The sequence below is a fragment of the Pezoporus occidentalis genome, unplaced genomic scaffold, assembly GCF_034315485.1.
Source record: "Pezoporus occidentalis ecotype Australia unplaced genomic scaffold, CSIRO_AGI_Poc_V1 ctg56, whole genome shotgun sequence".
In the NCBI taxonomy this organism is placed as follows: domain Eukaryota; kingdom Metazoa; phylum Chordata; class Aves; order Psittaciformes; family Psittacidae; genus Pezoporus; species Pezoporus occidentalis.
In genome coordinates, this window is record NW_026915899.1 from 2,646,715 (window position 1) to 2,672,988 (window position 26,274).

The 26,274-nt window shown below is 36.3% G+C and overlaps 1 protein-coding gene across 3 annotated transcripts in view; it reads left to right on the forward strand.

Annotated features, from left to right (window-relative positions):
• The first annotated feature begins 368 nt into the window (after positions 1-368).
• Positions 369-26,274, forward strand: part of TBC1D22A (TBC1 domain family member 22A) — a 169,509-nt gene continuing 143,603 nt past the window's right edge. The window contains exons 1-5 of one of the 3 annotated variants that reach the window (XM_062638358.1): positions 369-551; positions 2,540-2,596; positions 4,647-4,987; positions 5,665-5,844; positions 26,078-26,148. In XM_062638358.1, the coding sequence (XP_062494342.1) occupies positions 490-551; positions 2,540-2,596; positions 4,647-4,987; positions 5,665-5,844; positions 26,078-26,148 (711 nt within the window). In that variant the 5' untranslated portion in view covers positions 369-489. The remainder of the gene's footprint in view (positions 552-2,539; positions 2,597-4,646; positions 4,988-5,664; positions 5,845-26,077; positions 26,149-26,274) is intronic. The other 2 variants (XM_062638355.1, XM_062638357.1) reach the window with 2 other exon arrangements.

The window sequence follows — 26,274 nt, forward strand, 5'->3', positions numbered from 1 at the left end:
TCTCTCCTTCAGCCAGTTCGCCGTTCACCTCACTACCTGATCATCCAGACCACACTTCCTCAATTTAGCTGTGAGGATGCTGTGGGAGACTGTGTCAAATGCTTTGCTGAAGTCAAGGTAGACCACATCCACCGCTCTGCCATCATCCATCCCGCTGCGACACCACCTCCACCACGGGAGGAGCGGGCGGCCCCACACCGACTGACCCACCACCTCCGCAGCAGCCCCACCACCAGGCTTTTCTCCGCCCAACACACTCCCCTGGTGCGATTGGCTCAACCTGACCCACCCGGCAGCACTCTCACTTTTGGTTGGCTAAAAGCTCTGGGCCGCATTGTGGGGCGAATGAGAAGCAGGGTTGTTTTACGGTCCCAAAATGGCTGCGCTCTGTCCCGTTTGTGTGGAAAGGGGTGGGAGGGAGTGAAGTCTGAGGGAGCGGGTCGGGGCCGTGAGCCGCGCCGCAGGGAGGGGGATGAGGTGACGGCCGCCATGGCGAGTGAGGGCGGCAAGAAGCAGTTCTGGAAGCGGAGCGGCGCGAAGGTGCCGGGCAGGTGAGGGGGCGGCGGGAAGGTCGGGAGCGGCCGGCTGGCGGAGGCTTGTCGCTGTTCGTCCCGCCGCCAGCTGGAGTATAGGGTGTCGGCGCGGGTCTGCCTAGCTCCGCTTCGTGGTCTCCAACGCCGGGCTCCTTGGCCGCTGAGTTCACCGGATGCTCGTAGATCTGTGCTCTCTGTGGCCGGCCGGTCGCTGTGGCTGGTGCGGGGCCTCTCCTCCCTGCCTTGGTTCTTCTTTTCTGTTAGCTCAGTGCCCGGAGTGTTGCAATTGTGACTTGATGCAAGCTATGGTATTTTGGAATAGTGCGCAGGAAACTGCACTTTAGAGGCATAGAGCTGTATTTTAGCTCCTGCTTAATGTTTCAAAATAGCATCGATTTCACAGTTCTCTTCCTGAAGTATAGACAGCAGACCCAGTCGTGGTATCGTTGCAAAGAGCTACAAACACGTTCTGCTATTCACATTTTTCTGGGAAATACATCCCCAAAGTCACATTAACTCTTTTGACCATTACGTCAGGCTGGGACCGCATGTTCAGGTGATTATTTAACAGTAACTCTGCTCCCATCCCTGAGCTACTTTTGTAAGTAGAGTAATTCTGTTTCCTATATTATTTTTATAAGAGCGATGCGTGCTCTTGGTTCTCGGAGAACTGTAACTCTGTACCGTTTTCCGGAATTCAACAAAACCTGCTCGTCCTTTTAGCTCCTTCCGTTCTTAGTTACCTATAAGCAATAACTTGTAGCAGTTTTGTTTTTCTAGTTACAAACTAACCCTTTGAGTCTGACTGTTCTTGTGCTGAACTTGTTATTTTGTAACTTTGCTGAGTCCTTTAGGAGTAAATACACCTGACCCTCCTCCATTGGGTGGGGTCTATGAATAGATGCATTTAATTAACTTGAAGGCAACTGCAGGCATGTGGAAAAATAAGCATTCTGCTTTTTCTTTTTTTTTTTTTTTTTAATGGTGCGGAGAAGGTTGATGTTGCTTTATATTTGGGTGGATTCCTATCATGGCCATTCATAGTGTCTGAAGGAAAAGACAGATTTTGTGTGAACGCCAAAATGGAAGGGGACACCTGACTCTCATGTGAGCTAAGAGGAGAAGACTGCAGGGGCTTGATGTGCGGGGTATGCATACAGTCATGTAGGAAGGCTGGTGGTGGACTGACTCTTTCATTTGCATGGAATCACGTGAAAATTGATAGCCTTTATAAACCACCACTCAGTCATCTCTAGGGCTAATTTCACTAATATTAATACTGCTTGTGTAGTATAAATTTAAGTCTGTCAAAATTTGTGACTGCCATCTTCCTGGCTTGGTTCTATCTCAGGTTTACTAAGGTCAGACTTATTTATGTTTATGATCTGAAGATTGGTTTTGATTTGTCAGGAGGGCATGTTTGTTTTCTTTTATGTGGTTTTTAGTGCAGGTTTAGGTAGATGTTAACGTTGTATATGATTTGCTTCTCTGACAATCAGAGTTTTGTAGTAGTAATTTCTGTTATGAAACCAGATGTAAATCTTGATGTGCCTTCTGTGGAGTTTTTCTATGTATAAAATAATTTTGTAGCTGAAAACTGAGCAAATGAACTTTTAGTTTATAGAGAGTTTTATTATTCATGAAGTAACATGCTGTTTTGCAATGTTAAAGATAATTGTAAATAAGTCTGTCTTGGGCAGCCGCTCCTCAAAACATTTGTTTTAATACTCATGGCTTTTATTCTCTAATATGACATATTTTGTGTTTTTATTTAAATACATCAGTCTTGTACTTTAGTAACAGTTAACTCCTTCTGTTAGGCAAATCTATGATTTTTTTATAAGATACTTTAATTTTAGCTTCATTATTTTTAATGTCATGAGGGATTCTTTGAAACAGAAAACTTGGAACATTTCAATTCAGCTTATTATAGGCTGTTTATTTGATACACAGAAAAAAAACCAAATGTTTTACTATTTTTGTGATAACTCTTTCTTTTCCTTTAGTATTCAACATGTGTATGGAGCTCAGCATCCGCCTTTTGATCCGTTGTTGCATGGAACGTAAGTCAACCTAATATTTAAATATTCCAGGTAGCTTATATCTCCTCTGCCTTCTCTCCCCTTTTTCTTCCCTGTTGGCTGTAAAGTTTTTTGTTAGTCTTCCTTTTTCAATTTTTGTCATCATCTTGACTTCTCTGTTCTGTCTTGTCTTATGACTTCCTCATGCTTATCATATTGCAAGCAACAAACAGCTGTTCAGTTCTTAAGTAGCCTAGATTGCCAGCATTTATAATCTGTTTGCAGTGTCTTACACATTGAAAATCGTAGGGTAAATATTTGGGTGTAAGCAGCTTTCCTGCATGCAACTTTATGTGGATGGATTGGCTTTCTTTGCCTGTAAGAGAAAAGAGTCAGGTTGTGATGTAGATCATTTTGAGGCAAAGGTGGGCATTTTGACTTGCGAGGAGTCAGTAGGTAGAATACATTTTAGTGCTTTGAAAGTTGATTGCCATAGATCATGACTACTTGGTATCAGAACACAATGTACATGAAAATGGTAGCATTATGCTAAACATCATTAGTAACCAAATATATTTCATGCTGATAAGCCAAAATGATTTTCATCTCCTTTTGCCTGAGGGCTACAGAAAAATGCTGCGTTCTGACAGCTCCTACTTCTCTGTGCATTACATTTTGCTTTATTGTATTTTGTTTGTTTGTCTTTTGAAAGACAGTTTAAGTTTTGTCAAGGACAGAATTGTTTCTGGTTTGTTGGTAGAGTCCTCATCTCCTTGGAAACCAGCATTGCTGTTGAAATGTTGGTGTGTGTGAGAATTTTGGGAAAAGTGTATGACCAATGAAATGAACTGTCCAAAGTGGCAAGGACAAAACATAAGGGAAGGAGGTGATTTTTTTTTTTTTTTTTTCTTCTCCCAAAAGCTGATTTGAAGTGGCACAAGAGATAAACACATGCTAGTTAATTTTCAGATGATACAGAATTGAAGGCAGTTGAAATGTGTAACCTTGAGGACTGAAGAAAAAGGAACGGGATGAATTGATTCAAAATGTGGAGTTATTAAGTATGTTAAAGAACTTTAACTTACACTTCCACTTAATGGGAGTTAAATGTGGAGAGACCCAGTAACAAAAACTAGAAGCTAACTGCTTGAAATGATGACAGGAGAAAGACCTTGCTATTTTAGATAATGATAACCTGGATGAAAGTGTTAGTTTTGTAACACCTGTTAGGAAAGATATTCCTTGTAATACATAACAGAAACATTACTGACATTGTATGAGGACTGTGTAAGAACTTTTTCTGATTTCCAATTCTGGCTGCCTTGTCTTTACAGGAAAAAAAAGTAAATGAGCACAGGTGGAAAGACAGGAATGGGCAGGAAAAGCAATGGAGTTAATGGCATTAACTTTTTTCTTGGGAGCAGACTGGGATGCTCTCTCAACTTTATACCTTGTTTAGCTGAAATCTGAAGAGATATGTGACTGCTTGGTATTGTAAGTGAGAGCAAGTGCCAAGCTGGAGAGGAATGCTTAATTCTTTTCTGTTATACTGTGTGTTGACAGAGGGATGAAAGGTTAGGAGCTGATCAGGGTACACTCTAGACTAGCAACTAGAGGAAATATCCTGCCTATAAGCAGAGCAAAGTTCCGAGGCAAATTGAGCTGAATCGCCTGTATAGGGAGGAATGGTAGATGTAATGAGTTTTAAGGTGAGACTTTGTTTATGGCATGATTACATGATTGGTTATGATGACATGAGTAGACCTGATGACTTGATTACTGCTGCTGTGTTGTTATGCAGCAATTGCAGTCTACAGAAATTTGTGAAGCAAGAGAAGTGCAACACCTCCTGTCTGTCTTTTAAACTATTGCAGCAGTATTCTGTTTATTTGGCTTTTGGGTTGGTCTATTTTTTTGTTGTTGTTTGGTGTGGATTTTGCTGTTTTTTTTTTAACAGTAACATGACTGGAGGGAGCTTAAATTTTGCTACCTATATAATGTCAGGCATGGGCTTTTTTTTTTGGCCTTCTCCATGGTGTTTTTCGTACTCCATTACTAGTTCTTTAAATATTGTTTACTTGTTTTTGAACAGCTTGGTAAAACCAGGTTCAAAGCCACCTACAACTCCAGTGAAACTAAAGAAAGTCAGCACCTTCCAAGAATTTGAAAGTAACACGAGTGATGCTTGGGATCTTGGGGATGACGATGATGAACTCTTAGCAATAGCTGCTGAAAACTTAAATACAGAAGTGGTCATGGAAACGGCTCACAAAGTAATTGAGAATCATAGCAAGCTACAAGAGCAGCATAAATTTCAGGAAGAACATCTACAGGAAGAAAAACAAGTAGAATCTGCAGAATTGACTTCGACTGCATGTGGTGATAATAGGCTTGTTAAATCAATCAGTGAAGGTCATACATCGAGCTCATCAGGTATGTTTAAAAAATGGAAAAGATGTTGAAAATCAAATGAGGGGACTACTATTTGCCCTTTAAGACATTAACCCCTTCCCCACCTTTTCATAGTACCACAGGAAAATAGTAGTAATCAATATTGATTTGAGGGAGGCACTGTATGCCTTACTGAACTTTAAAGTATGTGTGTGAGAAATACAGGGGTGAGGGAAGAACAATTAAACTTTTGTGTTTTCAGCATTATTACATCCTCAGTTTTGGAAGGAAGCTGCACTACTGAATACATTTTAATGGTTAACTGCACCAAGTTGTGTGTAGTTAATAGTATTCCTACCGCTGTGAAAATTTCTTATTAAAATACTACTGTATAAAGCATATTCAAAAATTGGAGAAAAACATGCATGTGAATTGGGAAGTTCATCCTTTATGTGATCTGTTCTGTGGTTTATGTATAAACTTTAAAGTAAGATTTTAGAAATCAAAGCTGTTGGTCTGCTCTCTAATCGGTGTGGTTTAATTGTGGAACACTACTTGGAAGAGGAATGCTCCTCCTGCTAAATCCAAATAATTTGAAGTCCTAACTTGTGCTATACTTGAGTTTACCTAATTCTATTTTAAATTTACAAATTAAATTCAAGTTATGAGTAGCCTTCTCAGTAGCTGAGGCTAACTGTTGTGAATCTTTTTCTCTTCAGATAATGCTAGTGAAAATACTTCCATGCAGAGATCACAGTCCCTTCCACAAACTTCCACCCCTCCCTTGGTGAGTGGAATGGCAGACTGTAATACCTCAGTTACTCCTGCATTAACTGAAAGGGAAGCATCCCGATTAGACAAATTTAAGCTGCTACTTGCTGGCCCCAATACAGATCTTGGTGAGTATTTCTCATAGGAGCTATGAATTACATGTAAATTATTATTTAACTATATTTTTTTCTGTTTCATGTGCTGTTCTGCCTGATGGTTTGTTGAGTATCTAATCCTTTCAGCATTTAGAATTGATCTTGCAAAAGGCAGAATAAAATTGAATGCTTGTTGTATTCAGGCTTGTGATACGCAATTTGTGTACATCCTACTAATATGTAAGGTGTTAGTTGCCTTTTTGTTCTTTTCTTTCTCACGTTATTTTTTCCTACTGGGCTAACCTCTGGAGGAAAACCAAACTATAATTAGCTGTGTTTAGTGTTAATACCTGTTAATGGAACAGCATGTAGTACAGGAATGATTCTCACACTTAGAAATATGGATATGAAAAATGATGAGGCGTGGAAGTATTGTTGCTTGTCTACTCGGCATTCATGTTCACAGACTGATACAGCAGTAGTTCTGTGTCTCATCTGTGTATGGTGACAACATGTTAATGTGAAAACAAATGTTTTGTCAGATAACTTGACTGTTCCCTTTGTGCACTGGATTTTCACTGCTGAATAGCAAATACAAGTGCTGAGAGAATATCACAGAATCTCGTGGCTTTGTCTCCCACACTCTTAAGGAAGGAAGTGGAAATTGCATGTTTGCTGTTCTTGAATTGAAGGTTTCCTGCTCAGTAGTGGTCATGAGAAAATCAATCTGAGACTTCAGTATAATATAGTCCAAGTTGTATCTTCCTTTCCGTGCCCCCACCGTGTGCTGTGTCTTATTGTGAGATTGATGCTAGCGAAGTAGAACTATGGAAATAATACTAACTAGATGAGACATATCACTTCAGTGAGTTAGACGTTCTTATAAATTGCAGCTGTGAACAAACTGAGTTTTTAGAATAAATTACATGTGTAATTTGTTTTATATAAAAACATTTTATATAAGCTTCAAAATGATACTCAAGTATCGCTTTTTTCCCCTTTGATCTAACATGTTATGAGCTATGTGATTGTGACTGACATGAAAACTCATAACTTTTCAGAATGTCTTAATAGCAGAAATCTTTGTTACATAAAGTTGGAAAGTCAGAAGGAAGATAAAGTTTGATTTTTAAACCTATCCATTTTGCTTTTGCTGTCCTATTCGATGTGAATACTTCCTCAGTAAATCAAATTTAGCGATTAAAGTAAAACATTTTGAAGGGAATGCAAGAAAATTTCCACTTTATTAGGAGTGCAGTCATCCTGACTGTGGTGAGAGTTTAGGCAATGTTATTTAAACAAACCATGTTTGTTTTTTTTCTGCATTGAACTTTGTAAATTTCAAATGGAAATGTGCATAGGAATACAAAATTTGAGGATGTTGCTCATAAGCTTTCAATATTCTTTCCCTATTACTATATATATTACTAATAATGCCTTTTCTGTCTTAGTTTATAGGAAGCTTGTTTTTTTTTTTCTCTTGCTGTGCAATCTGTAATGAGTACAGAATTTGAAGCTGTGTGAATAAGAATTTTAAGCCCAGTTTTTATTTTTTGATATAAATGTATTGACTTTTGTATCTGGGATATATCCAATAGCATTCCCTAATATATCTATCAATAATACAGGAACTTTCTTAATGGAAGGGATGAACTCTTTATTGATGACAAGCAAACTCGTAATGATCATCAAATTTGTAATAGTAGGTCATATGCGGTGGTAGTTCTTGGACTACATTCTATGGACCTATTAGGGAAAGTGTGTGTATGCATATATATATGTGTGTGCAAACATGTATATGCATGTGACCATATGTATGGTTCATCAGAATCTGGTGTGTGCATGTGTGTATGCATTTTTGAGAGATGTTTGGTTTAGTTCTCTGTGTTACAATGAAGACTATGTTTAGAAAGGTTTCTTCATGTACAATGACAGTACTAGAGTGTGAAACTGTCGTGTGCTCTGTGGTGGTTTGTTTCAGTTTTTTTCTTCCTTTGTGGGTTGGTTTGTTTCTGGTTTTGTTAGGATTTTTTTTGTTTTGTTTTTTTTGTCCCTTCATAGTTATACTGAAGGTGGACTAAAGGTAGAACTAGATAACAGGCTCAAAACTGAGATTTGTGGTGAGTAATGAAGGGACAGGTAGCTGCTCTGCTGCAGCTTTGCAGCTGGCTCATTCTCTGTATGTGTGATGTTGTGGTGTGTGTGACATGGTATGTGTGAGTCTTTGTTTTGTGTTAGATCCACAGATAGTTTGGTTTTGTTTCTCATGATGAATTGAATTAGTAAGTAGTTGTCTTGGAGACATTTTAGCAAGTGTTTCTGTTCATTTCTGCATGTAGTAGTATTGGTTTTGCTTGGAAGTAGTAGAAGCAGAAGTATTTCTATTGACTTTGTTTTCTTGGCATAATTTTGCGTATTATTGAAAGAGATTGTGCGACTAGTCCTTTTTCTGCATCCTTTCAAAGCGATATAAAAATAGGTTAATCTGTGGAACTGAAACAGTGTCATGCACATTTTCAGCTGGGGTTTTTCTCTTATCATAACATGAGAAATCAACATGGACTAAGAACAAAATAATAAAACAACCTTGAAATCCTTTCAGTCACACTTGAATAATCATTATCCTATAAAGACACCATAAAATGCATTGTTAGTCTTCTATGTCAACAAAAGGTTGTGAAAGAGTGTGTTCTTTTACAAGAAAAATCTCAAAAAGATGAATTGGGCATATAGATTTGGAAGTGAAGATTATTTTAGTCGTTGAAGTCCACCAACAGATTTTGGAGTTGGGTTTGCTCCGCAAGTTGGATCTTACGAAGTTGTGGAAATAGGTAGATTTCATCAACCCCATAAAATTATACATTGAGCAAAAAAATATACCAGGTATAGACTGTAATTGGGATTTGAATCCCCATCCCCATGTAAATATTACATAAATATGTAATAATAGAAGCATTTTCAAAGTTTCTCTGTACAGTTTTATCCAGCAGATGTTTACATACACTTGTGTATGCTTTATCCAGCAGATGCTTACATACACTTGATTTAACAGGTATTAAGTCAAGGCGCAATCTGAGAACATGAACTAGGAAAGGAAGGAAAAAACCCCACCCCAGAATTCTAAGAACATGAAAGAACTAATTCTTTTAGGATAATTAACACTTATTTATGAATAAATAAACTGTAAATAAAAGCCTATTTCCATGTCTCAAAAGTGCCCTTAACTAATTTCTAACATTTTTGTAGAGCTGAACTAATAAACTTACTGTTGTAATTTATAATTGCCCTTGTAGTTGTTCCGAGTCTTCCCTTAAGTCCTCCTAATACACTTTGCTTCTCTTTCCTGTAGGCATTTTTGTTGTTTGCATGATAAATAGATGCAAATAATATGCCTTATTTCCATTTGGCATTTTTTTATTTGACTATTGGTATGTTATTACCTCTACTATAAATAGGGAAAGTATAATATTAATTGAATGTCAAGATTAGTTAGCTATATGAACTCCTCGTGTAGCTCTTATAGAAATGTTACTTCTAGGTATATGATTTGTGCCGCAGGAGGGAGATATACAAGAGCCCTGCTGATATACTCTCAAGTAGTAATATAGTGCAAAGAATGGGAAGAATAATCTTAAAATTAAAATTATGGAATGAAAGCTGCTAAACTGGCTGAGCTGTGTTATAGCAAGAAATGCGGGCTGGTAGAAGGAGCCCGTTGCAAGAAGCAGTTTGGACTTTAGGACTGACCCCTGTAGAGAGATCATATAGAGGCATACTGGGTGCACATTCAGGAGGCAGGATAGGACTAGAGATAGCAGTACAGATGTGTTTAGTAGACAGCTGAAGAGTAGACTGTAAGGGCCTGTGTGTCTGTGTAGCTTCCTTACTCCTGGTGCTGTATGCCAACTTATTCAGAGGGAACAATTTACATTAGTTGTTTTGTGCAATCAACCTGTGCTTATGCTTGCCTCGCAGTCAATTTGGTGTACATTTACTTCATTTTGAGCCTTGTCTTTCCTTGTAATGGACCTTGCTTTACTGAATGAGATGGGCTATGTTCTTGCATAATCTTCTGTAAATAGCTGGTTGCTTTAAGAGGATGGGAGGGGACTGTAGGGGGCTTTAACAAAGTGGGTCTCTGTGAAGAAATTTCTTTCCTTCAACGGGCCATTTTTTACATATTTAAGAGGGACACTACTGCTACAGGTAAAACACTGTACAAGATACTTTAATGCTATTAAATTTGTTAGACTTGTGTTTTTAGGAAGCTGTTTGCTGTGCAAAGACAATGTAAGCAAATTGTTGATAAAATTGGGCTGACTTATAGCAACAAAGTCATCTTGTAACCTCAACATAGTAGATGTACAATAGGTTTTGTAACATCAATTTAAAGAATAGGCTGTTAAAACAGTTTGTTAACTCCCTGTTTATCTTAAAATCAAGTAATTTTCTGCCCTTTTTTTTTCCACACATATAGCTAGTGGGTATGTAATTGGGTGTCAAACATGTTTATTTAAATAAACAACAACCAACAATAAGCTTGGTATAGTGTGTTGTCTTGATTTAATGAAGCTTCATAACATTGCCATGCTGCTGTTATGCAGCATAGCACATAGATATAATTTTTCGAAGTTAAAACAACTTATTTCTTAAGATGTAAAGTTGTTCTGCATGTTAAGTTGACTTTTTTACTTAGTCACAGTGTATTCCAAGTTGAACAAAATAACAGATTGATGTTTTAGAATACTGCCTTGGTAAAAACAATGGAAGGCCCTGTAGAAGCACCAATGAGAATGGTAAAGCATTCCTATCATAAATCTACTCATATTGCTGTATCCTGTATTCAAATTACAAAGCTCTATTTCATTGAACGTTGTAAAAATTCATTTATTTATCTCTCTCATTCTGATAAAATCTCTTAAAAAGAAAACCTTTGCAGAGAGCACCACAAGCTGCTAAGTGGGGTGCTGTCTCTTAGCAAGTCCTTTACTAACTATAGAAGTAGTATGTAATGTGAAGTCTTACAGAATATATGAAGAATAGCTGAACCTTTGATCTGATAGCAAAAGTTAATTACATAATTTTGCACAAATTACAAATGGTGTAATCTCAGATTATCTCATAACAATAGAGGTTTTCTCTGTGTACTATAAGAAAAGAATTTTAGGGTGGTTCTCTAGAAATGAAATTTAGAAAGAAAACTTATATGTGTTGTCTCATCACAGTAGTCATCTATAATGTTGCAACAGCATGAAAAGTAGTATTTTCCTGTTTGTGCTTACAGTTGTTTATACATTCTAGATGTATATTAAACCTGATTTAACAGTAATTGTAATCTTGTTTATTTATGGTTCATAAATATAGTAGTCTGTAACAGCAGTATATTATGTCCTTTAAAACTGTCAAACTGATGTCATTGAAAATTTTCAATAACTTTATAAAATGCATTAATTGAAATGAACTTGATTAATTTTGTACCCAGCTTCATTAATTTTGCTGCACTGAACTGCATAGTGATTTATCTCTGTGCTTCTAGTCCATCCATGTCATTTAGAATTTTATTGCCCCCTGCAGTTTCCAGTTATCTGCAATTGATCCTGTTAGTGCTTATTCTTCTGCCAGTTTGTTGTTATATAGTACAAAACGAACATGTGTCCTACTACTGCTTCATATGACATGCCGTTAGTCATATCTATCTTTTTAAACTAGTATCACTGAAAGGTGTCCTTACTGATTCCTGTTGTGTTCTAGTTAACTTGTTACTTGCAAAACATGCTTGCTTTTTTGTTAATATAGTTAATAAACAAGACTAATAAAAAAAAGTCAGTATTCTACCAGTAGGTTTTGGAACTTGGTGCTAAATATCCATAAATGATTCCTTATGTTTGCTTTTTGCAGGGTTAGTATTTTTGCTGCTTTTTTTCATCTAATAGTCCATCTACCAAACCCATATGTCTTCAATTTAATGGCAGGAATGTTGTGGAGGACTGTATCAAAGGCCTTATGGAAGAGCTGTAGTTGGAATCAATACTTTCAAGAGAAGAAACTTTCATTTGTATTGTTTTCTTCTTGTCTTTCAGTCTTTCACTGTTGTCTTAACAAGGGTTTGTTAATTTTGACTTGAACAAAGACTCCTTCCTGTTCCAGGTTTCAAGCACAAACTATCATTGAATTAAGTTTCTACTGAAAAAAAAGAGACTTTAAGATTCTACAGCTGCAGATTTATTAACAAGCAAAATAATATTCTCCTTTTCTCAGCTCTGAAAAAGGAGTCTGTACCCTAAATCTTTGCCTTTTTTTTTTTTTTTTCAGTCAGGAACTTTGGTATTCAAGTATGATTTAATGAACTGTTATGGGAAGTAGTGGACTACACAGAAGAGGCCTACTTCTGAGGGACTAGGGCTCTAGCCCTAGCTCTTCTGGACTTCTTTCAGGAAATATTTACCTATAAATCAGTGATCTCTTATCTGATCTTTGTTAATACCAATTGCAGCAGTATGGCATAGAGAATAAAACTTCATTTTTGTACTGAGGCACACAGAGATCATTAAATTAAAACCTTTGATTTGCACACCACTCAAAGAAATGTGCTGTAGCACAGCCTTTAAAAGTCCTATGTCATATTCATGGCAGTAGGTCTCCTTGAGTAAGAGCGGAGCTCCGTAATAATTCTGTTTCCGAATGGGTTTGGACCTAGAGCATTACAGTGGGACTGTAAATTCAGCTGATGCGAAGGGATTATAAAAAAAATCCCCAAATTCCTGTGTACACACAGGATAACCTTGTTAGTTACCACTAACTGACATTGGAAAAAAAGAAAAAAAAAAGGAATTAGACAGCATTCTACTACAAATTTCAAGATTATTTAATTAAATTTTTTTCATGCCAGTTTTAGTTTTAGCAGTGTTTTTAAGGGCTCATATACCCTTCACTGTATTGATTTGTGATCAGATGTTCAAGACTCATTGTTAAGCTTGAGCCACGTGGCAGACAATAGGATTCGGAGGAATATTTTATTCTGGATGAAATAGGAGAAAGAAAGATACTATATGATGAGTTATTCCTTTATGTTTGCTTTTTAATGTATTTTTCTTCAGTGTGCTATCTCCCTTTCTTTGCAGCTAGTATCATGAATTTAGGCAGATACTGTGTGAAATCTGCATTATCATAGTAAAAGAGACTTGGGTGAGAAGTTCAGTGCTCCCTGTGGTAGTTAATAGTTATAGGCCTTTCAAAGGAGCAGCCTCTCCCTTGCTTTCCACACCATCATGCAGATGACACAGCAGGAAACGAACTTACTAGGAATGTCACCAACAAGGCTATTCAGAACTTTGACCTTTCTATGGGCCCTGTGGCTTTTGAACATCAAGATTAGTAATTTACATGTTGCAATGAGTGGCATATCCTGCTGGTAAATCAGTTTAGCAAAGCTCAAGGAAGTATAACTAATCCTGTTTATTTTCTTGCCACCATCTCTTTCACTTTTAATAAAATAGAAAATTATAGTTACTTCCATAGCAGGAAATCCAGAAATGGAAGATTTATATAGAAAAATGTATGTAAAGCAGTGACTGCCTGGGAAGGTGATCACAGTGGAGGATGCTTCACTGTGTATGTTTGTGCTATGCTACCTTCCTGATACTGATTATTGATTAGATATTCCCCCACATGTTTTTTATCAATAAGGGACAAATGCTCTAGAGATGTAATTCATGTTCACAGTTGACTGAAAAAGCCTTATGTGGATTAGAGCTCATGGACTGGGCTTTTTGTTAGTGGGGGAAGCTGTCTATTACTATTTCTTGTGAATAACTGCATTAATTTTGTGGCTTGGTAATCTAGACATCTATCTGTTAATCCTGATTATTTTAATTGTGCAAGAACCAGTGTTGGATTACATTTTGAATGTAGATTTTTTAATAGTCTGTTTTGTAGGAGTCTTAATGACAGGGAGCTTTAATATTATATGTAATAAATCATACAATTTCTTTCCAAACAGGAGAAATAAATACTGTCATTTCTAAATAAGTGGGAAAATTGTCTCCTTTAATTAACTGGTACTGTAAGTGGTATTTCCTATATTGTCCATTACTGTATAGAGAGATACCTTAGTTCTACTTGGAAAGTTTGTTAGAGACTGAGTGGCTTTAATGTAAAAATAAAACCAGTTTAGGATGCACAAAAAATTGAACGTTATAGGAGGGCTATGAAACACTATAATGCCGTTTAAAATCTTATGCTGGCATAGCTGTTCTCTATTCCTTGTTTTCATAATTTACATTATTGTCTTCACTTTTGCAGTTCTTGGTGTTTTTTTTAATCTTTTGCCTTAGTTTTCCTAATCTTCTGTTCACTTGCCTTTTTTTTTTTTTGTAACTTCTAAAACCAACCTCATCTACATTTGCTTCTCAGACTTTCTCCATGAAATAGCAAACAAGATGCTCTTTCCTGTTCTTTTCTACCAAAGGTCCTGAAAAGTGTCTTACCCTGTAGTTAGGACACTAGATTAGGTTTTATTTCCTCTTTTCTGCATATATTCAGACAACTTTGCTCCATTGAGATGATTAAGGACAGTATTTGGTTAAAAAAATTAATGAATTGCCCAACAGAGCTATTACTCATTTTGGAATCCAGTTGCTGCAGTTGCCATAGTAATAACAAGCCCTTTATTAAAGCTATTTTCTATATGTACTGCCTGTATTATAACATGCTGTTGGGGGAGCTGCGGTTCTGTGCATCTGTGCTCTTGACAGAATTTTCCAGCTTTGTATAGTTAAATTCTCTAAGGAATTTATGTTATAGGAACATAAAACATGTAAATCTAGTTTATCATATCTGTCATGGAGTTGTTCATGCAGGCCATCACTTCATGTAGCCATTTACAGTAATCTCAATGATATAACAGCTGTATCAAGAGTGAATAATACATACTGAGAAATTTTGAACTCCTTTAATATTTCTTGGCTTATTTTTTATTTATTTGTAACTGATAGAATGATGAGCTTGTAGTTCCAAGAAAAATACTTGTAGTCTTGACTGTTTACCCTCGTGTGTTTCAGGCTTAATGGGTAATAGCTCGTGGGGTTAGAAAGTTGGCAATTTAATGGCGTGTTTTCTTTGTAGAATGCTCCCTGAAATATTTATGGAATATAAAGACTCTTTAAATCTACTGCAGTAAAAGGGCACTGTTTCAAGATTTCTTTTAGAATAATTGCTTTAAACTGTTCCCTCTTCAGAGAGGAAAAAATGCATATCTGATTGTGTTGTAGTAAGGTAGATGAAACAAAATTTTCCAAAATTACTTGAGTTATATCAATTTGAAGTATTTGCATGCCACATTATCTCTTCGTAATAAGATAGCCTAAATCAACAATGTTTCTGCAAAAAATAAATGCTGCCTCCTAAGCGGAAGTGACAGTTAGCTAGTGTTAGCAAATGGAGATATTTTTGGTGTAAAACCCAGAGGGGTTTATAAATATTTTGATATTTATTATTCATAGAAGTATATAAAATAAGGAGACAACTGAAAGACGGAGTAGCGTTAGGGTTCAAAGTGGTGCTTCAGAAGGTATCTGTTCAATCTGGGACAGAGCTTATAGACAGGGTTTTACAAATACTGCTTTTGGATCTGGCTAATTTCAGCTCCAAAGCAGTAAGTTAAACTTAATTCTGTGCTGGCGTTTTTAACAAGTGGTCTTGTCTGGGTAAGAATGTTTTATAACTGCTCATTTTCAAAATAATTGTGCTGGAATTTTAAGAAAACATTAATTGCATTGAAGCAATGATATTTTTTCAGTACTGTCTTGGGTGAGAATGTGTGTCTGATTTGTAGGTGGCATTAAAACTCCTTTGTAGAAATCCTGTGCTGCGGAGCATGTTCTTCACCTCATAAGTAGGACATCTAATTCCTTGGGAAATCTACAAGGGGAAAGAGTTGGTATAATGACAGTAAATTGAAATTATGCTTTGACTATGGAGAATGTAACATTTCAACCAATGCCAAATAGTTTAATGTTTAATGAGATATTAAATAGAGGACAAGTTTCAAATATAAGTGCAAGTACATGCAATGCCTTGATTTAAAGTATTGCAAACTATAGCATAGGCATATTTAGTCAAGGGGTTTTTACAACACAGAAATTTCCAAGATCGAATCCTTCATACCTGTATTTCTAAACTACAATCTGTGCAATAAAAAATAATAAATATACTGTGTGGTTGGAGTGTATTTGTACACTACCACAGCAGGAATATGATAGCTTTAGATTTATTTTTTATTTGCCACCAATTTTGTTCTTTCCTGTTTGCTTTTATTAAAAACAGAATCAAGAACACTCTAATAGACAAGGACTAATCTAGGAAAAAAGACATCACAGGTATGGAAAAGCTGTGAGTAAATATAAAAAAAATAATCCCCCCCCCCAAAAAACCCCAACCCCATCCGAAACATTAAAAAAAAAACCAAACAAACAAACCCCCAGACAAACTTACCCAAACCCCCAACTAACCCAACAAAACAAAAAACAGCAAAACAAAACCCAATCAACCAATGAGAAGCCCCCAGCACTTTAATAATGCAGGTCGTCAGAAGTATTGTGAAGGGGTATCAGCTTGGCTTAAGAGATTGTTGCTATTGAAAACAAGGGGGTAACAAAGCAGTAAAGTTGAGAGGAACATTTCTTTGGAAGAAAAGCTAAAATTCAGCTTTTCTTTGGTGTGAAATATTAGCTGTTCCCACTGTTGTGTAAACATTTATAGAAATCAGTTTGGAGGAAATGGGTAGTTAAGAAAAATCCTTCTGTTCTCCCCAGTTATAGTTTCATTTGGATATGTGCTCTAGGAATGTACCTCTCAAAGACATAGTATCAAGTAATTGGGTTTTGTAACCATCCTTTGCCTTAATTATACAATAATAGATGAGTAAAAAGGTTTCAGAAATTCAGGGGGTGTTGGGCTAGATGAGCTTTGAAGGTCCCTTCCAGCCCAAACTGCTTACATGATTAAATATAACCTGCACCTTAATTTTACCATTGAATGCTTTTTCTGCATTTGATGGTGTATAGACAAGGTTATTTGATGACTCTTTTACTTTCTATGGATCTTCCTTACTAAAAATGACCTAGAGTAAGAGTAGAGTGCTCAACTGTTATTATCTTGTTGGAAATTTATCAGAGAAGGCTTGTACATTGTGTATCAATGCAAGTAATATATATTAGGTTTATACTAAGCATTGTAATATATAGTACTTAATATTATTTCCCTTCTTTTGGATGTTATACAAAACTCAAAGAACTCAAACTTCAAGGGCTGAGTCAAACAGCAAGGGTATTTTGGTATACATGCAGTTCCAGCTGTGTCATAGGACTGTCTGTATTTCAGTTTACGTGGTTCACCTTAGCAAGTTATTTTTGGCATGTCTTTCCATTAGCTGGCATTTGTCCTTTTGTTTTGTGACTCCATTGGAATAATGACCCATGTTGGGGAGGAAAGGCAAGAAATTTCTGGAAAGAAAAGAACTGAAAACTTCTGCTGGTGGACAGGTTGAAGAGATACCAGATTCCCCATGTAGAAATCTGACAGAAGTTAGCAAAGTAGTACTTCCTATTCCACAGCCTCCCCCATTCTTTTTCCCCTCTCTCCACCCCTCCGCCCCCTCCCCCCTCATCCTCTTTGTGAAGATGTTGCATCTGTGGATGTAGGAATCCTCAGCACAGGAAAGACATGGACCTGTTGGAGTGGGTCCAGAGGAAGGCCATAAAATTTGTCAGAGTTGGAGCACCCTTCCTGTGAAGACAGGCTGGAGAATTGGGCTTGTTCAGCTTGGAGAAGAGAAGGCTGGGGGGAGACCTTAGGTTGGCCTTCCAGTATCTAAAGGGGATCTACAAGAAATCTGGAGAGGGACTTTTTACAAGGGTGTGTAGTGATGGGACAAAGTGGATGCCTTTGAAAGGGGATAGATTAAGATTAGATAATAGGAAGAAGCTCTTTACTGTGAGGGTAGTGAGACACCGGAACAGTTTTCCCGGGGAGGTTGTTCTGCATCCCTTGAATTGTTCATGGTCAGGTTGGAAGTTGTCCCTGCTTGTTGCAAAGGGGTTGGGCTAGATGGCCTTTTAAGGTGCTTCCAACCCAAACTGTTCTATGATTCTATGACCTTAGTATTTTAACTTTGAGATAAAAATATCAGAATGATTTAATTCCCCCTTCAGCTCTTTTTTAAATTAAGACTTTAGTGTCTTAAGATAACATGCGAACTTAGATACTTGCCTGCCTTGTCACCAGAAGCATTTTTATTTTATGCTCTAGTAGTGTTAGACTAAGTCTTCTAGGGGTAATTTTTGTCCTGCTTTTATAGTTGTTGTTGGGAAGGGCAGGGTTCTTTTTCCTTCCACTTGTTTTGGTTTTGAATCATCAAAGGAAAGCATAATGTGAACTGATGCTTTAACAGCAGCACTGCATAAGGGTCAGACTGTGCTTCTGGGGTGATAATTATGAAAGCTTGCTATCGCATCTGACGAATTCTTGCATAGCCTCTTTCAGTTGTAATGTGTGCTGTTTGTCGCTGGCAAAATGCTAGCTGACCTCACTGTAGTGAAAAGGTAGGTCCAGAATTTTATGTTGTTTTTGGAGTAGTGTGAGATCCTGGAACTTTGGAGTCCCTTGACAGAGGACAGCAGTCAGTGATGGCGCAGAGATGGAATTATCACATATCCAGGCTAATGGTTTTCGATGGAATTGGCTTAACTCTCAAATGTGAAATCATCTATCAAACAGTTTCCATCCTGAAAGTAGTTGCCCTACAACTCAGAAAGCAAAACCAAAAGCACTGAGAAAATTCAAGATACTCTGTGACATGACAGTAGAGTAGGTTTATATATACTTATATATTTTAAGTATAATAGGTCATTAAATACAATATTAAATGCAATATTAAATACAAAGTTCTGTATCAAATAAGGAGAGTAGAACAGAATTTAAATCCTATCAGGCTAAATGTATGGAAGTGTTTTTAAAAGAGAGTTCGAGAAAAAACTTGCAAAAGGTATAAAAACTAGTGTTAAATGCATTTTCTCAAACAATCCAGACAATCCAGGCTCTCAGCATGGAAGAATGCAGGCACATATTAATCCCCAAGGCCTACATCATGGGAAGCTGGTCAGAGGATCTGTTTCAAATAAGTGTTGTGTTATACACAAAGGAGAAACATCTTTGGTTTACATTTTTACCTCCCATGTCTGGTGCTGAGATTTTTATTTTTTTCCAGAAAGAGCAGTCCTTTGAAACCCAGTCCTACAGGATATGTATGGTATTGTCTGGAATTTTGGGACAACCCAGTCTATTCCTAGTTAAAAGGACTAGGAGACTAATGTCAGGAATGAAAAAGTATTTCTTTTGAAACTTGCTGAAATAAAACATTACTCCTCCTTTCTCTTTAATTTTCAAAACATGACTCCTTAGTTCAGTGAGTTCTATAGGTGTTGTTTATATTTAGCCTAGAAACTGAGGTTTCATTTCAAATAGTGTTGTAATTTAAATTCTTTGGCAAAACTATCTTTGCCTCATCCTGAATGTAGAAGGAAAGCTCAGCTGCATCACAGGATAGAAAGTTGGACTAGAATATACTATATTCCAGTTTGCTTGCATTAAGAAATAAGTTACTTAAGAATATGTGGAACTTTTGTCCTGGGTGGTTTGTCGCTGATTCAATCATATGTTCCGCATTTCTGATTCTGACAGTGGATTTGCATCTTTTCTTGGGTTTACGCTTGGGTGGTTTTTTTACTTTGCATAGGTTGGTTTTAGAGGTCAGTAGCCATGTTTGTGCATAGATTCCTATTTGAGATGAGTTAAGGGAGGATTAAAAAATACAGTAAGGTGAAAGATTAGTATTTAATGGGTATAGAGTTGACAAGGAGCAATTGATGTTACTTGAAAGTAACAAATGTAGTTTGGGTTGCAACTTATTTTCTGTTTTATGCATTTACTATGCTTATTACATAATTTGTAAATGGTGTGCTGTGTGTAACAGTAGCCAAAACTTAAAGCAAAATGATTGTGTAAGGAAGTAATAAACTAACACATATGATCCCTTTCCTTTCAGCCAAACTATGAGTGACAGAGATAGATCAGACCTGGGAAAGCATACTTGTTCTTAAATACAGATTAATGGAACAGTATGATGCACAGCTGGAGATCACTTGCGTTTGAAGACTTGGGGCCTTCATTGTTATTAATTCATCACTGGAGCTTATGATCATGTTCTTGAGTGGAGGAGTTATGCATATGTAGTTTGTAGATGTTTAGTTAAGGCAGATATTCTCTTTTTTAGTCCATAAACTATATTATACTATATGGTTGCTTTGCCTTTACTTGTTCTGACTGATTCCTGCCTTTTTGGGTTTTAGAAGAATATAACCAGCGATACAGTTACTTATGATTTAGTGCTTGATAGCTTGGGAATTTATTTGACATTGGATTATGTGTGTAATTGAAACTTGTTTCAGGGAAGTTAGGTCTGCAGGCAAATATTTAAGCTGCTGACTGCCCTGCTCGGAGGCTGAGCTAACTCCCTAGGGCATGGAGAACTACTGGAGGCAACATGAGAAATTGCTGAACATAACAAACTACAGTGTAAGAAACTAACAGAAGTTATAGATAGCACCTAACAAGATGCCTGGATTTCACAAGTGTTAAAAGGGGAATTGTGTGAGAAATGTCCAAACAGTGCCATTTCATGGGGAGGAGGAGCACTGGAGCTACTTTGGAAGGTGCAGTGTGAGAAGTCCAACAGTGCCTGGGTAATAATTTCAGAAATGCCAAATTTTGGTTTAGCTATAGTGAAACTGGGACCAGTAAGGGAAGAAGTAATTGGAGTGGTTTGATAATTTGGGATAGAGAAGAGGAGATAGAAGGGTGGTGGAAAAAGAATACCAAGTAATGGGAAAAAAGAGTAAGGTATGTGACTTGGTACTGGGGGTGCCTATTGGGCAGCTTGTGCTGGATTATCACAGTTTGAGTCTGACAAACTAAACCTGTTGATACCACATGAAACAAATCAAACCTGTTTTGCCTGCCAGGAGGGCTTAGGGGAGAAGGGCTTCTTTGGCTGGCAAGGGGCACCTGGGTTGGGTGCATTAAGAATCCTGTTATCACTGCCTCAGTGCTTCCAGGTCTGTTGTGGAGCTGCTACTCTATAACAAATGGATATCAAAATACCTGAGTTAGGGTGCCTCTGGTCAGTCATTGCTAATACTGTTAGATTGGGTGGTAGTTCTTACTTTTGATAGTCACTGAGAACTTGTAACATTAGAATTGTCTTGTCTGCTTTTGTAGACTAGAAAATTGGAATTGCATATAAACTGGATTAATGGATCTATTTTCTGCTTGCTCTGAGAATATTGCTGAAGTTCATATGACCTAAAACTGTAGAATGTCTACAAATGCCTTTTAATTGCAGCACTGTTCTTGATCTCAAACTTCTGTTATGAAGCTGGCTGTTTCCATTCTTTTGAATGCAGAGGTTTTGATTTAGCTTGAATTTCTTGGATAGAAGTCTGTTTAAGGCCAAATATGAAGATTTTCTAAAGGTGATCACTTAATACCACAATAACCTAGTAATTTTTCTATTAGGCTTTGTTATTAATTCTGCTCCTTACCATCTCTCCTCTCCCCATTCAAAAAACTAGTCCCTTAAAGCTGTCATTGTAAAGACTGAATCCCTGAGAGCCAAATAGGCAATTCCAAATAGTATTGTACTCAAACTTTTGCTCTGTTTGAAGTGGCAGAGTTTTTCACCTTGTCCTGATATAAGAAAAAAAAAATCTAGTTTTTCGTGTCAGTGGTGTCCATCTGCTGTTATCTGAAACTCCTTGATGAAGGCTGTCCCTGTCCAGCTATGTTCTGTACTCCAACATTGCTGTGTGACATGGCAGAGCTATTAGCATGGTTTTCTTTGTCATGTGCATTCTTGGTTTTCTTCAGAATCCATTGGTGCCTTTTTTCCATTGCTCGTGACATCCCATAGCTCTTGACTTCATAACTGCATTTTGTTTTCTGAGAGCCACCAATCTCTTTGCTGCTGTACTTAATGCATCTCTGTGCCCAAGCCTAGGGTTTTATTATGAATAGACAATCCTGGGTGCCATCCCCTATTGAGTATCAGTGAAATTTAGGAGTTTTTTGTTAATTTTTTCCCATTGAATCCCTTGTGTTTGCAGTGACAGAATACTCATAATGGAGTATATTTTTTGTGCTAGCCTTTGATACGTAGCTCAGTTTAAACTTCACCCTCTCTCTGTGTGTATAGTCTGCACAAGTTCTGCTCTCATTGTTTCTTTGAGACTTCAGTTCACACTCCAACAGTATCATATTTTTTTAATGTTACTTGTCTTTTGGTCATCCTATATTCTTCCAGTGCCTATCAACTCCTTGAGATGAAGAATAAGGGAGGATTTGCAGTTATGCTTATAAGCATGCTTTTATGCTTCCTCCATCCATGCATATTTAGTGTGCGTGTACTGTGAGTTTCTTAATAGGTTTTGAAAGCATATGCTGCTGTTGCTTCTGTTCTGCTTAGACTCTAATATATTACAAGTGCTTTTCCTGATTTTTATATACGTGTGAAGGGTATGAAGTATCTCAAAAAGCTATGGAAGGATAATATATTTCTGTAGTAAGTTGCCAAGTGAGACAAAAAAAAAATCTTATTTTTACAATACGGAGAGAGTAATAGAAATAATAGCTCTATTCCATAACTTTCAAGATGATGGTTAAAACAACATGGGTTTTATATTACAGAATGAGAAAACTGCTGCAATGTTACATATGATTTCCACTTGTTTCATAAAATACTTTCCTAAAGTAGGACAAATCTTTAAAAAAAAAATATCGTGAAAGAATGATCATGTTTGCAAATGCAAACTGAAAATAATGAAGACCATATGAAAAAAAAAACCTGCAGAATTTGCTCTCTGGACTTCATTTTTAGAAGCTCTATCAGCAGTCTGGTGTTTCTAAATTAACAATGGAAAATAACCCAAGCTGTAGGGAGCATGACATCAGGAATAATTGTATCAAAGCATATACTTTGTCTTTAATGATTCTTGTATTTAAATGTACTTTGGTGGTACACTGATCCTCCACAATAGCTAGTCTCTGTGAAAGTGAATAGAACGTTGTTATTCTGACAGTTCTTTTACAGGCTTTAGCTTATAGAAGGGTCATGAATATTTGGACTTCAAGTATTTTTTCATTTCTAATGCTCTTTCTTATGTGTTTAATTTAAAACATCTGTGATGTGAATAGTTGCAGTTAAATTTATTGTTACAGTTTAGTATAAGCAGGAAAGCAAGAGAGCATCAATTTCTGGGATTATTCCAAGATAAAGAACAAAACCAGGTTCCTTTGAAAAATATCATAAGAAATTATTTAGATTTTTTTTTTTTTTTAAGATACAGTTCTGTTTTAATGATGGCACCACTTTTTTTTTATTAAGAATTTAAGGTTTTCTTAACTATACAGTGAATTCTGCTGGTCAGCAATGAAGACGGGTGTGGAATCTCAGTTGATGATTTGAGGAAAGATAAAGCTGAAATATATAGGGATGAGGACCAAAAAGGAGGAAAATAAAGGAAAAAGGAAGTCTTGAGAAGAGGTGGAATGGATAAATGGTACTCAGAAGTGATATGTAAATAGGAAGTAGAGGTTAGGAAATTAGTGTTAGAAGGGATGAAGGTTTTCTTTTGCTTATGTTGTCATGCATTAAGGAGCCTTGATATAATTGAACTTTGTCATTGTTCTTACATTTTGATGTACTTCAGTCAGTGCTTCTTCTGAGGTACCTCTATGCTTGGAGAAGGGGAATTAGTTGTCAGTGCCTTGCCATATCTGTATCTTCTCTGAACTTAAAATAGCTCTCAGTCTTGGGTTTGGATTTCCTTGACCACAAATACCTTGTGTTTTCTGTTTTGGAGTTGGAACCAGTAAAATGAGCTTAAATTTGTGTACTGCTTGATAGTGTATGTTTTACTTTACAGATTAAAGACCAGGCAGTAATCTGCCTATGATGATTATTAAAGAAGTACAGGAAGAATGGCAAAGATTACTTGCTGTAAATGATCAGCATGTTTGATAAGGATGGACTGTAAATAAAATAAAATGCAATCAGTTACAGTAAGTGTAGTTATGTTATTAACTCTGTAGTATATTTAATCTTACTGTTGCCATAGATGTGGATAAGCCTCAAGTACAAGGAAATTCAAGGCTGGGGAATAATTTGTTTGCTGGAAATCAAGTCGGTTCACATTTTATGTGGTGGTGTACCTTTTTCCTTTGGTATTTGGTAGTCTAGTCTTTGGATTGCCCAAGGTATATGACCGACTTTATCTTTGGTCATACTCAGTATGATATTCCTAAATAGTTATATATTCTGCTGTTTTGGTACACTTGCACAGAAATACATGCCTAAATGTAACCTGTAGTGGTAGGAAATAACCTTGACTTATTTATCTACTCTCCCTTTAACAGGGTGTCATTTTGATGTCCTTGTATTTCTTCTTGTATAGTCAAGAAATAAAAGAGTTCATTTAAAAACAAAACTACAAAATGAACCATGACTTCAAGTCAAAAACATCTTAATTTTTTTCTTTTTTTCTCTGTGTCAGTAAATGTTGACTTTTTCAAGGGTTTGAACTGTTGAAGACAAACTTCTGTTAATGAAACTTATTTTTGTCAAATACAATAGTATTTTAAAGCTTAGAGGCAGCAAACAGTTTTGTTGATGTTATAAGAAAGTAATCCTTTTTCTTTAGACTAGATTCAAGACTTGTGGTAGATGCATTCACTGATGTGATGACCGTTTAACATCTTCTTTCTTAGTATCTGTTCTTTTCCTCTGTTGTTCTGAGTTTCTGCTCTGTTTTGGTCCCAGTGCAGCATCTGGTCGCTTTTTTTTCTTGGATTTTGGTAACTTAATATTACAAAATCCAACTTACTGGAGCTTTTTGTTTGCTTTAGTTGATGCTTTTTTGAAAAACCTGAATTGTTAATTAATCTTTTTATTATTATTATTAACTATTTAGCCTCAGTACACTTTTAAAATCAGTTTCTTTTGTCTTGGAATATATTATATGTATTTTAAGTATTGCACTTGTTTCAGTGGACTGTGTTTTCATTCCTGGTTAAAAATAGTTATAGATGTTCCTAGAAATAACTTGCTTCATGGTAACATACCACACCTGACATGATATTTTACATTTCTTTGTATTATAGATCCGTATTTCTTTTGGAGTAATAGAAGGAGGGTGAGAGTAAGATTATGATGATGGACATTGCCTATAAGAGTCTTTGTCTTAACAAAAAATAAAGGCAGTATTAATTTATAAATGGCCAAAGTTAGTCATCATATTCACTCGGGATGTTCTTACTCTAATTACTTTCTTCTGTGCTTTGTTTTCTTGGGGTAATAGATAGACAAAATGCTTTTAAATGCCTTGTTGGAGTGTAGAATTTGGAAAACACAGGCATATGATAGAGACCAAATTTGCTGGAATATACATAGTTAATTCAAATATATAATTAATTGGAATAAGTATATACAAGGTAAAATGTAGAATTTTTTTCTGTCTTCCTTAGCATGTTGGTGATTTGAACTTGTGCAGTATTAACCTGTAATTTCGACTTGGAGTAAGAGGAGAAAGAGCTACAAATAGATATCTCATAAAAATACTGTTTCTAAGGGACACTGTTATAAGCATATGAATTTTCTCTGATTTTTCTGTGTTAAACAGTTCTCACAAAAAATGTGCAAAGGATAAGTTTAGCTGGTTTGGTATCTGACAAAAGAAAGGAGTACGACATAAAGAATGAACATATAACATTGGATTAAATTCCAGTGTTCAGACCAATTATCATTCTATTTCTGTAACTGCAAATCTTATTTTTAATTAGGATCTGTGTAAACATATTATACAATAAGACTCAGGTTATCTTGCATATTAATATAAGACATGTATACTGAAAACTAATGTTGAGAAACACTTCAGAAAGTTACCTTATCACACTCAGTACCTATCATAGTATCCCTAGAGATAGTGATTTTTCAATATTTTATCGATTCATTAGAATTGCCACATAATTCTGATTTCATTAGATTTTATATGAGGACATGATCATTGTTGTAAACAACTTTGCGCTAACTTGAATGTATCTGTGTATAATATTTGATAGTCATTTCCTTAGTTCTCATGAAATACTTCTCTTTTAATAGAAGAATTACGGAAATTGAGTTGGTCTGGCATTCCCAAACGGGTTCGTCCAATTGCATGGAAGCTTCTTTCAGTAAGTTGTTTGGTTTTGGTTTTGTTTAGTTGTTTTTAATTTTCTTTCTTCCTTTGCATTTAGTAGTAATAGTTTTTGTTGCTTTGATTTGTTTTTTTTTTTTTTCCAAATATTGCAGATAATTTT